This window comes from Nanorana parkeri, unplaced genomic scaffold, assembly GCF_000935625.1.
Source record: "Nanorana parkeri isolate BGI_ZX_2015 unplaced genomic scaffold, ASM93562v1 scaffold132, whole genome shotgun sequence".
Lineage (NCBI taxonomy): Eukaryota > Metazoa > Chordata > Amphibia > Anura > Dicroglossidae > Nanorana > Nanorana parkeri.
Window position 1 is genome coordinate 91,853 of NW_017306400.1, and position 14,646 is coordinate 106,498.

Consider the following 14,646-nt stretch of genomic DNA (forward strand, 5'->3'; position numbering starts at 1 on the left):
AATTAACAGTTCTTCTACACCTTTGCAACAACAGATTACAGGTCTCCAAATTATAGGTCAATATTCTCTAGAGGTCCACTTCAGAAAATCGTCTAGAGGTTTTTAAATCTTCTGTATAATGACCACCAAATATTGGGATCTACTTTACAAACATGAAAATACTGGAAACATAGAACTGTTTAATTATTCAGAAGCTAGACACCCTCCAAAGCTATCAAAGACAAGCCTGGAATTAACAGGGCAATGAGGTATCCACCTTCTGCTTCAATTCCAGCAACCAGTTCCTAGTCAACACAATGTCCTATTCACTGAATACTCTTCTAGAGATATAAACACATGGCCACTTATGGTTTTTTTAAAAATTGTCTGATCCTTGGACTACTGTTTAAGGTCCTTAGCTGTTTATGGTTAGATTTAAAACAACATTGGGCTGCTTTAGAAATGCCCCCTGGATGCCCTGCTTCTAAATATTACAGATATTAGCTATTATGCAAAAACAAATTTGGGACTGTGTGTATGAACACACTATAAATCAATAAATGACAATTACATGGAAAGCATCAGATATTACAAATTGCTAAAATAATGACACTAGGAAACAATGGTCTAGAGTCTTGATAACAATTAATAATGTCATAATTGGTAAATGCTACTGTTCAGTTCTACATTTAAGGGCAATAGGTCTGTTTTACGTTGCAAAATTCACATGGTCACAATGTAATCTTAGTGAATAAGGTGAAGCTGTGCTGACTTCAGTCATGTTCAAGCAAAAATACTGTTTTAAAAAAAATTTCCTTGCACATGACTGGGTATATTTTGCACAATTAATTTTACCTTAGCTTTAACTTATTCACAAAACTTGGTGAAGATTCACTTTGCAAAGTGAACATACACTACACCTTTAGTAAATCAACCCCTGTTTATCATACTAACATATAATAGTGGCTTAGAAACATGGGTACCAGGGGAAGAAGCCACTACAAAGCCAAACCTAGATCTCTAATCTAATTTCAAGAAAGTTTGTCTACTTTTGTGTATGTGTGTGTATATGTAAAATGTTTGCTAATAATAATAATAATAATGATCTGGTGCCTCAAGTTTTACACTTTTTTTTTTTATCAGAGCCCAAAGGAAGAAGGTACAACACTGATGTAAGGAATCAAATATGAATTGCATTGTAAAATCCAGTTTTCTTTATAATTGTTCATATCTTAATGCAAAACCTGGAATAATAAAATACAACCTTACCTGTTTAGGTAAAGTTGTTAGAATCCAATCAAACAGTTTAGCTGTTTCCTTCTGATCCCTGGTAATATTTGCATTTATGTGCAGCCCAAACACCTGCAATATAATCATTTTTGGATATTTCAAAATAGTAGTAAGGTACATTTCTTACATTAATATTGGTATTATTCTGATTTTCAGTGATTTATAACCTGGCAATACAGAGAGAGAGAGAGATTTCCATATGATATAGTTATCCTAGTCATAGCTTATTGGAAACAAAAATTGTAGTATATATAGTATTTCCCCCCAAACTTTTAATAACAGAAATTATTCTTGTAACACAATTCCTTTAGTAGAACTCTGGGATGACTGAAAGAAGCTTGCAACTTTAAAATACATAGAGACAAGGTTATAGTTTTTAAAATTATGAATAGATTGATGTTATGTGACGATGTCAAATACATAAAATTACCTATTTATGTGAAGTATTTCTTTATGAGCAATTGCCCACTGACTCTTTGGGGGGAATTTATCAAAACGGGAGCAGACAAATTCTGGAGCAGATTTGCACTGCAACCAATCAGCTTCTCTGTCTCATTTTCAAATCTTGCCTGAGCAAATTGAAGAGAGATGCTGTTTGGTTGCCATGGGCAACTACTCTACATTCTGTCTGCTCCAGTTTTGATAAATTCCCCTCTTTGTCTAAGTTACATGATAAATTAGCTTCTCAAAAAATAATAAAGAAAAACACTTCAGCTATTATAGACTAAAATAACTTTTACATGTTTAACTGGAAATGTGATTAAAATAAACTTGCATGCATGGTGAAATTATTAAGCAGAAGTTACATTCAGTGACAAATTGACAACTGACAAGAGAACACATTTAGGATTTTTGTATAATTTTAGCTGCTTATATTTCTGGATCTAACGATCAATATACAGTGTTCACTTAGGGTATACTCTGGTGATATATTTTTTATTATATGCTTAGTTTGAAATGCCTATTTTTACTTTCATAAACCGTTTTTTGCTATTTAATTTTTGTCTTAGCTTTATTGGGTCTTGAATGTTGTCCTCATCTATGACTGCAGGATCATAAATGTTATGTCATAAATCAATATATATGTGCTTTCATTGCATACCCGTAAGGAGTGGACCCTAATATCATTAAAAGTTCTATTGCAGTGCAGACAAATTCCGCAATTAAAAACTGTGTGATGCAAACATTTGCTGCATGCACATATATTTATACTGCAGTGTGGCTGCTTGCATCAGATTAATTAGAAAAGTGAAGTAACCTTTTGACAACTCAATTCAATATTAATCTTAATTACTGAAAATAAGAGCATCACTTTTACAGCATTATTTCGTTTAATAAGCTGTAATTTTCCTTGGCATCTATTAAGGCTAGTTGTGAGAGTGCATACCTCTGGATCGGCGTTGAGAGGAAGACTTTTTATATATTCCATATAGGCGTCATGGGTACCATTCTTTGGAGCAAAGTATTTTCCACTGGGAGAAAATGCGTAATCGTCTTCGGTAATTACAGCTTCACAAAGAAATGTGTCTAGCAAGCTTAGCAGAAGCCGCCTGTCGTGCTCATCTGTGACTCTTCCTCCATAGTTGCATTCCCCAGTAAGATAAATGACAGCATCTAGCAGGGTCTGTTCATAATCATTGATGAACCTCTACAACACATAGAAAATAGATTAGCTTTAATTAAGGCGGTAATTTTAGTGTTCCAACGCTAGCGCCAAAATGTACTGTTTTAATTAACATCTTCATGGCCATTTCCAAAGCTTAGTATAAATGTTTATCATTTCTGTGCATTAAAGATGTGACTGGGGTTATGCATCATAAATGTGCATCACAATACAACAATAAATTAGTTGGCTTAAGGCATTTGCTTCTGCCCCCTGCCATATAGAAACATAAAATGTCCTGACTCCCTAAGACCCATCACCCACAGCAGTAGTATTCTAGTACTATAACTTGTTGTATGATAGCTATTCTCCCAGTCTGAAAAAAAAGGATATCACCCTACTTCTTGCCAAACTGGCATTTTTGTGGAAATCAATATATAAGTGTACTGTTGGGGTACTTGATGTGCTGTTACTATGGGCAACCTTTGGAGATGTTATGTCAATAACATCTATTTCCTACTCAATAGTGTGTTAACTACAATTCTACACTGTTTGCTGGTATTCGGTGGATAACAATGTTGTATGAAGTTTTTCTTTTTTCTGCCTAGCCAATATTCTGTGGAATACAAATATAAGTGAAGTATGTAGAGAGTAAAACATCCTCTATGACTAAGTCCTTGATTGGGTGAAACACGTCAGCAGGCTGCACCTAAGACAGGACTGAGCAGAGTTGTGTAAACTGCAATAAAATGTTCTCCAGCGTGATCTCAGTACTTGGGGAAAGTATAATACACAATACAGTTTAATTGTCCCACACTGGCTCTAAGTCATGTGACCAAGAATCACTGCTCTGCCAGTGGAGAGCAGTGATTCTTGGCCTCTTCTCCCCCACAGGTACTCCCCCTTCCCTCTCTGCTCCCCCAGAACTGGCTGGTGCTACAGGTAAATGTACTTCTGTGACCCAAAACATAGTTTGCCTTTATTTCTCTTTTAATACTTATGCACAGTTTGTGCATTTGATTTAAACCTGCTCCTAGGAAATTACTATTGTGTTATATTTCCAATACTATGTAATGGTTCAAGACATAAAAACTGGTGGATGGGGGTTTTGTTTGTGGATATGCATTTTTGTGCACACTCTTTTTTGATCTCTCTTTATGTAACGTCATAGGTCCGTACTAACATTTTTCACATATTTAGATTCTGTAAGCAGGCCCGGATTTCCCACAAGGCCACCGAGGCCCGGCCTCGGGGCGGCAACGGTGACCCTGTGGGGAAGTTGCGGGCGCCGTTGTAAGGTGTCCCGGCGGCGGACCGCAGTGTGCGGCCGCTGTCCAATCACGATGGGGCGGGCCGAGGCTCTGCCCACCGGCTCCGTAGTGTGTGGCCACCGGCCAATCACGTCGTGGCGGGCCGCAACTCCTCCCAAGCATCTTATTGCTGCATTGTCTGTTTGGAATTTAATCACCTGGCCCTCTTCTGTATGCAATAATACACTGAGAGTCAGTGGACATATACTGTACATTTATGTCCACATATATGTGGACATATATTAAAGACAGAGCAGTCCTGCAAAAAGGGAAGTTGGAGGCTTGAGACAAACCTTTTAACAGTGACAGGGGTGCTTACAATGGCCGCCTTTTATTTATTTGTGCAAAGCCTTTATTACCAAAGGGAAACAAAAATTGTTGCTGTACCTGCTTAAAAAATATTACCTTGAGACTTCATTTTTAATCAAGTCCATTTAGATCTTCTAGTTCTTCTAACACTACCCCTACACAGGGTAACCATGCTGCTGTCTAAGGGCAACTCCATTACTCTTCCATAGAGTGGAGCTACCCCAGGACAGCAAGTGTTTTACTGGTCAGATAACCAGGTGAAAAAAACTAATGTAGTCATCACATTTAAGGACTGGTAAGGTCCAATATAATAAAACTTTGCTTATGGTTTTAAGGCCAACAACAGGAATTCACTTTGACCATTCTACAGATATTTGTTTCATAGGGATATATTTATAAAGTGGCAAATTATAGATGTGCCTTTCATTTACTGCGTTTGAAAAACTATAGTGTTAGTAAACCCTAATTATGAACTTCTCTTATTTGCTCCCTTTTGGTCTGTAAAATATATCTTTGAAAGTGTTTTGCTATATCTGTTCCATAAGTGCAAAAAAGAAAGTATCTGTTGATCCTTGCGAGTTCCTAACTTCCTAAAGTGAGATGACAATGCTGTACTGAAGTCTCAAACAGTGTTTTTAGTGCTGCATGAGGACTACAGAAACCTCTCCCTTGTGTAATGGAGATGAGGAGTGGAGGAAGTATTGTAGACCTAATACACTTCCTGTCCCAGGGTGAAAACGCTGCTTCTCCTTGGAAACAGTGCAGTGAGTCAGGGTTATCACCCTAGTACAGGTAGTGTGTTACTGATAGGATCACCAGGTAAAAAAATTAAGCAAAGAAAGACTGAAAGAGAAAACCAATACAGTTACCACAGCATCGGTAAGGTGTAATATATTGCGTTATTGTTCTTCGAGTTTAGAGATGTTTGAAGCATGTTTATAAAGTATCTGCTTACTCATGTTCACCGATGCATTTACTCATTTGGGTCACATTCATCTTCATTAACCCAACATCTGTATTACCGATTCTTCAATGGGGAATCAAGGTCTCAGCAACATTTGCTGTGTTTATAATACGACCAGTATTAGATTCATGACATTTTAAAATGTCAATCAATTAATTGTATCTGTGATTCACGATTGGTTCCTATGTAGTCACACTGCATATGTTCCCACTTGCTTGCTGTCACACACACACACACACACACACACACACACACACACAAACACACGTATGTCACACTTTATGAAATGCTCTAGAAATGAAGATATATACCACAAACCCTTATTGGCATATACTGCCAGTGACACTGCGTATGTTGTCACTCGCTCGCTGTCTCACACACACACACACACACACACACACACACACACAAACACACGTATGTCACACTTTATGAAATGCTCTAGAAATGAAGATATATACCACAAACCCTTATTGGCATATACTGCCATGTGGCGGTGCATGGCTGCTAAAAAAGGTAAGTAGACATATGAATTTTCCTTCATTCACCCTCTCATATAATAAGAAAATGGCCCTCAGAAACTCTGATTTGAATTTTTCTATACCTTTACTATAGAAAGCTTATATGCAAACGAGATTTCAGTTTTAAATTTTATATACCTAAACTTGAGTTGCAAACCAACAAGTGATTTAGCATCTCAAATAAAGGTTACCGATTGCATTATCACTGATGTGTGGCTGAATGAGAGCTGCTTTGTCAGCACTGTTATTATTCCGTAATAGTGATATATACAAAAAGAAAAAAAACAGCTTTACCTTTACAGAGATCAGTTAGTAGCTTGCAGTGAGCTGCAAGCATTATATGTGTAGAAAGGACATTTCTAGCAGAGTGTGGGTAATTATAGTGGAATACACAGTAAACCTTTACATGTGGACTTAAGCCCTGGATAACTAATGACATTTTTAAATGTGCATTGAGTTATGGTGCTAATTATAATTTCCCATATGTTCATTTATTATAAGTGTCGCACATAAATCTCAAAGCTACACAGTGAATTAAACGGTTTTTACTTTTTGTATGCAACCTATCAGCAAATAAAAAAGCAGCTAAACCCACTGCCACTAGGTGGCAATGTTTAACAATAGATTTGTACTAATATTTATGGCAGGAATTGAAATAAATGGGACTGACATAGACGGAAGGACAGATCAATCTAACTGTATTTAAAATTAATAATTGTATGCATTTGGCCATACCTAATCACGTTATATACATACCACAAGACTTATAAATGTAACAATATATAGATATGTTTAATAACAATTACATATCTATTCATAGCTATGTATATATATATTTTATGACACTTAAATCTTTGTTGTTTGTAGCTCCTTTGTGTTTCATGTTATCAATGTATTTCAAAACCATGTGAAAAGTTTCACTAGTACACCTAAGTAACTAGTACATACTGTATACACAAAGGCATATTCTTTCTATCTGTGGTACAGTTCCACTTTGTTCATTCCAGCTTTGCTTACACTATATAAAAGTCCACATAAAGGCTTTGTCACCTATATATAGATCTACTTTACAGTAGTTTACAAAGTCGGTGCTCTGTTGGATTTTGCCTTTAGTCAGTGCCCATTTGTTTATATTCGGTATTCCAGGAAACACGATCTTGCTGTGGGGATTTTATTGCTCTTTGCATCTTATTTATTGTGCCTGTTATGCTCTCATTTACTTCCATCAACCTCTGTTCTAAAAACAGATTGAAAAAAATGATAAAGGAAAGCCAAAATAAACCGCAGAGCGGTCTAACAGCCAACCCCAAACCATAAGAGATGAAGACAAAACTGCTGTCCTTTTCAAGATCTTAAACACTGAATATTTAATTTCAAGTAATTGTCTGACCTTTTCTAAATCCATGAGTTTATAAATATGTGGTTTATGTATAAGGAATCGTGAATAATTTCCTCGCTAAACAGAAGTATTTAATTAAGTTGCACTGTTTTGAGCAATACCAGTGTATTTATACATTTTAGAAAGATAGAGACAAAGGCGCTTAGTTTGTCTTAAAGATCGTTAAATCATGCAAATATTTTGGCAGTTTATTGGGTTAAAAGATAACAAACTGGTAAGAATTTTGAATGCAATGGGCAGCCTGAATCACTCCCTTACTTAGTGCAACTGACATCTGTTTTCTTATTTATCAAATGATTTGCAACATTGTTTTAGAATCTGTCCATATAATAATTTGGAGACATTTAGCCATACAACTGCATCCATCTAGCTCAACTTGCCTTGACCTTGTGCTAAAAAAATCCAGTTGACATAGAGCAGGCAATCCTATAAAACATGGTCCAAACTTCATATCTAAGGCTCACTTTTCTGTTTCCAACAGGGTCCAAATTTAGATTTGGTATTGTATGTGCTTTACACCAACCCAACACTATCTCAGGTTACTACAGAGGAGGAATTCACAAAAAATGGTCTGAAATTAAGGTAGGATTGTTTCACTTTGAAGCAAACATCACACATTTCTTCAATAATCTTGAGACATTCCACAAATATCTCTGTTTTTAGGATTTACAGAACAGAACAGATCAGATCAGGATAAAAGATATTCGTTTATCACTCTATTCTCACCTTGGTGAATGCATAAGAATTATGGGAAGATATTATTAATATTACTCCTACCTTTTGTTGCCTGGGAGCCAGCAGCTCGGTTATTAATTACTACTTATACTAGGCTATGGATTATTAAGACTTTCTTCATCTATTACATAGAAAATCTACTAATTTAATAGAATTACTCTATACAGTACCTGAAGCTGTTTGGCACTAATTTTTAGGTCAGAATCATTAAATTCATAAGACACATTCCAGCCAAGTGATCCATATGTTCTTCTCTCTTGAACAAGTGCATGGAAAAAGCATAATCCAAATAACAGCTTCTTCCAAACCTACAGTGGGAAAAAGAAAAGATAATTCACATACTAACATAAGAATTTTACAATATAAGTATATGTATTTGGAGCTCTTGTGTGTATGTGAGAGACTTAGGGGTCTATTCACGAAGCATCCTTTCGCTAGCTTCGGCCCCGAGACCCCTTCGGTTCAGTAGAACCGAAGAGCTGCTGTAGGGCTATTCACTATAGCCCGTACAACTCCCGAAGTTGGCCGGGCAGCTGATTCGAGCCGAAGGCATATGCCTCGGCTCGACTGAGCCGAGGTGAAAGGCGAAGCTGGCCAAGAGGCCAGGTAATTGGCCGGCCGACAGCCTGCTTCTGACAGCTTGGCGGAGCCAGCCCTGATCTTATGGCTGGCTCCGGCCACTTGCAGAGAGATCAGCGTCCCTGGTTACCAGCTAACCAGGGACACTGATCTCCAGACAGCACAACTCTCCTGGGCGCTCCGGGAGTCTCCCGATCCCGGCCGCCCAGGAGAGAAACACTTTCTTCAAGAGTAAACCTTTACCTGCTTTTTTTATATTCTGACATGGAGCCGTTGGCTGCCGTCAGAATAAAAAAAATAAAAAAATTCACCATATTAATGCATTGCTAGATTCCTATTGGCTATTTCAATTTGCAATAGCCAATAGCAAACTAGCTATTGCACCCGCCCACTGCTGCTGCCAATCAGCAGAGGGGACCTGCAGTTCTCCATCAGGTCCCCTCTAGTGATTGACAGCAGCAGAGGGCGGGTGCAATAGCTAGTTTGCTATTGGTTATTGCAAATTGAAATAGCCAATAAGAATCTAGCAATGCATTCCTATGGCGAAAATGTATTTGTATTTTTTTGACGGTAGCAGAACCGCCCACCAATAGAAAACAGTTGGGTGGAGCTAGCTGTCACTGCTAGCTCTGCACAATCGTTTAAAAAAAAAAAACTTTTTTAACTATTTATTTTTTAACTAGCTTTGCAGATAACCTCCACAAATAGAGTAATTAGGAAATGTGAAACAGACTACATTTTGCCTTTAACTCTAGCTTCATTTAAATTAAGGAGCAGAGATTATAATTCAGGTAGGCCCAGGACACCATGTTGTCTAAACACTGCCCTTATGAGGTCTGTGCACACTACCTCTGGCCACTAAGGCACCAACATCATCATTGTTAGAATACAGAGGGAATGTCATATGTCCTCCGTACCTGAAATACTGGGTATTTCTCTGGGACCCAGCAATGAATGTGAAGGTGAGTAAATGCTCCTACGTGTCTCTTCAGTAAAGTGAACCTGTTTTAAACACCATATTTTAACACTGTGCTAAAGTAGACTAAAATATGCAGCAAGTTCTCTGCTATGTTAATACCAGCCTACATGTCATTCTACTCCTATACGCCTGCAAACTGGCAAAGGGTCCGCATACTCATTCACAAATGTGATAGGTAAAACGTTATGAAGCAAAAACTTTAAGTGGATGTAAACCATAATGGAATTACATTTAGTTTGCCAAAGTCATTAGCAATTGTTTTTTTAAAATCAAATAAAATGTTTTCATTGTTTTACCCTCCTTTGCTGCATCTCACTTTTGCTGATCTCATGCAGTCTCTTTGCACCCACTTTCTGCCTAAAAAAAGCTGACAAAGTAAAGGTGCCCATACACTGCTCGATTCTCATACGAGAATCGCGGGAAATCCCGCGATCGTACGAGAATCGAGCAGTGTGAACGAAGACGTGCGACCGTTTCTACTGTACGGTCGCACGTCTTTTGTCTAGGGAGCACGCTAGAAAACCAGCTGAAAATCGTACGATTTTCGGCTGGTTTGAACGGTGCTCGGGAGACAAATGCCGAACGGGCCGGTGTGCGCACGCGCACACTGCCCGTTCAGCATTGCGGTCATCGGAAGCCGCCCCTCAGGGGGGCGGGCTTGCGATGATCGAGAGTACGATCTGCCTGTCCTGATGGGCAGATCGTACGTTTTTAAAATTACTTTACAACCATCGCAAGACTAAGGTCTTGCGATGGTTGTAAAGTGTATGGCCACCTTAAGTGGTACTAACAAGGAAGAGTTGTAAGAACTAATTCAGTTAATTGGCAACAGGTCATTATTGATTAGGTATAAAAAAAAATTGCAGTCAGGGGGGGTGATTTACTAACCTAAACACCCGCACGCACCAGGTGTGTGTGATTTTCACACAACAAAAACGTATTTATCAACCAAAAAGTCTCTAAAAGCATATTTCCACTAATGCCATATATGGAAAAATCATGCACATGATGCATATATAATGCTGCTTCACAGTTTAGACAAAAATGGTTAGCTCATGCATTTACATTCCTGCATTCATCAACGCAAGCAACACAATGTAGAGCTAATTTACACAACATCACCTTGTAATTCATGCAAGGCTTTGCACAACACACCTGCTGGGTGTGTACACACTACAAAGGTGTTTAGATTCCACCCATAGATCATGCTGGGAGGGAACACACTACAGAGGTGTATACATGTTCGTGGTGTGTTTATAAGGTTAGTAAATCATCCCCAGGGTGTCTCAGAAGTAAAGATGGGAAGAGGTTCACAAGGCTGTGAAAAGCTGCTCCAAAAATTGTCGAACAATTTTAGAATAATGTTCCTCAAAGTAAAATTTCAAAGACTTTAAATATATCATCATCTACAGTACATAATATCATTAAAAGATGAGAGAATCTGGAGAAATCTCTGTGCACAAGGGACAAGGCCAAACCGCAATAGTGGATGTCCGTGATCTTGGGGCCCTCAGATGGCACAGTATTTAGGATATGTATATAGGTGTTTGAAGTGATGAGGATCAAATGCAAAGGGGGTTAATAACTGTATCAGCAGAGAATGTTTTTAAGCTTGTGTACCCAAACGTGGCACCTGAAGTTTACAAATCATGCAGTGGGTTTAGTTCTCCAGCTTTTCCTAAAAAAGAAAAATATCAGCTTTGATTGGTCATTTAAAGTGCATTAGTGCATTTATTAATACTGACAGTATCTATGAGGGTTATTCACAAAGCTAGCCGAAGGATCAGCCGTAGCTCCGGCTGATCCTTCAGTTAGCTTCGGCCGTCAGAGTTCTTCGGTTCAGTAGAACTGAAGGGCTGCTGTACGTGCTATTCACTATAGCCTGTACAGCTCCCAAAACCGGCCGAGCCAAAGGTATATGCATGACTGAGCCGAAGTGAAACCCGAAGCAGGACGGGTGACCGGCCATTGGCCAGCCGAAAGCCTTGCAACTGACAGCTGGGCGGAGCCAGCCATGATCTTATGGCTAGCTCCGCCCAGTTGCAATAACAGATCAGTGTCCCCTGGTTACCTGGAGATGTGAACTGTCATTAAACAATGACAACATGGCGGAGCCGGCGATGGGGTCACGGCCGGCTCCGCTCAGTTGTTATTCATTGGCCAGGACCTGCTAGAAGACTCTAGCAGGTCCCGGCCAATAGGAAACAGTTGGGCAGAGCTAGCTAGTCACTGTCACTGCAAGCTCCCCCCAATTGTTTCTTTTTTTTGCTTTTTATTTTTTCAATAATCTTACATTTTAAAAAAAAATCTTTGTTTATTTTTTTAAATGTATCATTTATTTACATTTGTTAACCTTCTTTTTCTACTTTTTACCACTGTTTTTCTATTCTGCTCGGTACCATGTAGGTACCGAGCTATGAGAATATGCCGAATGACAGCGAGCAGCCTGCCGGAGGTTCGGCTCAGCCGATCCAAATGTTGGATCGGCTGAGTCGAACTCCTTCTGCACTTCTGCTCAGCCGAACTTGCAGCCGATATACGGTTGATTTCAACCGATGTACAGCTGAAATCAGCCATTCAAGCCTGAAGTGAATACTGTTTGGCTCACTTCGGGTCGGTTATTCACTCGGCTGCCTTCAGCAGCTTTGGGAATAACCATCTATGTGTTTGAACTCTATGCACTAGACTAAAAATTAGTTTAGACAACTAAAAAGTTGTCTAAACACTGCCCTTATGAGGTCTGTGCACACTACCTCTGGCCACTAAGGCACCAACATCATCATTGTTAGAATACAGAGGGAATGTCATATGTCCTCCGTACCTGAAATACTGGGTATTTCTCTGGGACCCAGCAATGAATGTGAAGGTGAGTAAATGCTCCTACGTGTCTCTTCAGTAAAGTGAACCTGTTTTAAACACCATATTTTAACACTGTGCTAAAGTAGACTAAAATATGCCGCAAGTTCTCTTGCCTGGAGGTTCGGCTCAGCCGATCCAAATGTTGGATCGGCTGAGTCGAACTCCTTCTGCACTTCTGCTCAGCCGAACTTGCAGCCGATATACGGTTGATTTCAACCGATGTACAGCTGAAATCAGCCATTCAAGCCTGAAGTGAATACTGTTTGGCTCACTTCGGGTCGGTTATTCACTCGGCTGCCTTCAGCAGCTTTGGGAATAACCATCTATGTGTTTGAACTCTATGCACTAGACTAAAAATTAGATCATGGTTGTAGGCTCAGGTAATTCACTGGTCATTATTATATCCCACATTTTCTTTAGTCTGTTGACCTAAACGTCTGGTGTAATATAGGTGAACAGTTTTGCTGTTATTCCTATTCAGTCTGGAAAACTTGAACCCAGCTGATGAGCTTTCAAGCCAAGGTTTTGAAAACATATGTCATCCTTAGACATAAGATTGACAGCTTATCTAGAGGCTTTAAGCCATAATTATGGACAGAATAGAGTTTTTATGAACAGTGACCCCAGAAGTTAGGTGACAGAGGTTCACAGTGCTGTAACCATGTAGCAAAGATCTACAACACACTGCACATCTAAAAGATCTCATGTATCCAGTTTTTACACAGTTAATGTAACAGACATGAACTAGTTGGTCTACAGATTAAGGAACAAGTAATAAATCATGCTTCTATACAAAGAGAGTCTTTAGTCATTTTCCAGCATGATGAGATAACCCCAAAACAAATTAAAGGCCACTGCTTTTCTCAAAGAAAAAGGAAAGCGCTTATCACTATACCTTAAATTAAACTTGTGATTAGGAGGGAAAACATTTGGGTTCTCAGCTTTCATTATGAGGATGAGCAAATATTTCTAAAAATGTACATTATCCCCCTGTGTATGGGCAACTCATAATCATTTTCTGCTCCAAATGGAAATTAAATGTTCATATACATACAGTTTACATAGACTAACTACCAATGGTTCATTTATATAAAGGGACAATTGAATTGTTTGAGCCCCCCTGCACAGCTGGAAAGTGCTTTATTGCTGGAAACTTTGTGTTCCAGGAACACCAATTCTTCTGCTTTTATACTGTATGAAGTTGTGTTGACCTATTCCTGATCTTGCCCACACACTGATATTTGGCCTAATGATTCATAGGTTCCTGAACACAACTATTCCTCTTGGAAAACCACCTCTCTATTTTTGGTCAATGCACCCTCCTGGTGCTTCCAACTGCAGTCAGTGAAAATGCATCAACATACATCTTAATAGGAGCGGATCACACTGGCCCCCGCCCCTATCCCCCATCGGTCTCTAATGTTGCAGTAGCGTGCTGGACTTACCTGAGACCCTGCAGAGCACACCATAGATCCTGTATAGGCCACCTAAAACTCTCTATGGTGGGCTCTGCAGGGTCCCAGGTGGGCTGGTCATGTCGTCGGGATGCCGCCTCGGTACAGTTGATACCCATGTAAGAGGCCCCCCAGACCCCTCACATGGGTACCGGCCATACCCCTCTGATGGCGGTGTTCTATCAAAGGTTGTGACTACGTTAAAATGTGTGACTGGCGACACGTTTTAACGTAATCCCGCCCAGTTTTTCCGGTGATGGAATGTGTGAGCACCAATAGGTGAAGTATTCCAGTGCTTTCCCAGCTGTTCCAGGGCAGATCAGCATCGCAAATCGCATGTGCAGGAGAACCGATCTGCCCTGAAACAGCTGATCGGTCCTGCGATCTCAAATTCCACTGCACTCACAAAGTCGGATAGAAGTGACATTTCAGGACCGATCAGCTGTTTCAGCTGGAACAGCAGAGAAAGCGTTGGAATGCTTCACCTATTCCACCGCCGAAAAACTGGGCGAGATTACGTTAAAATGCGTGACCACGTCACTGGTCACACATTCTAACGTAGTCTCAAACTTTGATAGATCACATGCCTACCTGTAATCATTTAATCAGAGAAATAGATTATAATAGGGAACATTACAGTGTAATATTCCCCATTATAATCCACT

The 14,646-nt window shown here is 39.3% G+C and overlaps 1 protein-coding gene across 1 annotated transcript in view; it reads right to left on the reverse strand.

The window, feature by feature from the left end:
• The window catches only part of LOC108784922 (dynein heavy chain 3, axonemal-like), an 899,093-nt gene that overhangs the window by 16,077 nt on the left and 868,370 nt on the right, over window positions 1-14,646 (reverse strand). The window contains exons 71-73 of the mRNA XM_018553871.1: window positions 8,281-8,418; window positions 2,657-2,917; window positions 1,249-1,341 (exon numbers count right to left, since the gene is read on the reverse strand). Of these exons, the coding sequence (XP_018409373.1) occupies window positions 1,249-1,341; window positions 2,657-2,917; window positions 8,281-8,418 (492 nt within the window). The remainder of the gene's footprint in view (window positions 1-1,248; window positions 1,342-2,656; window positions 2,918-8,280; window positions 8,419-14,646) is intronic.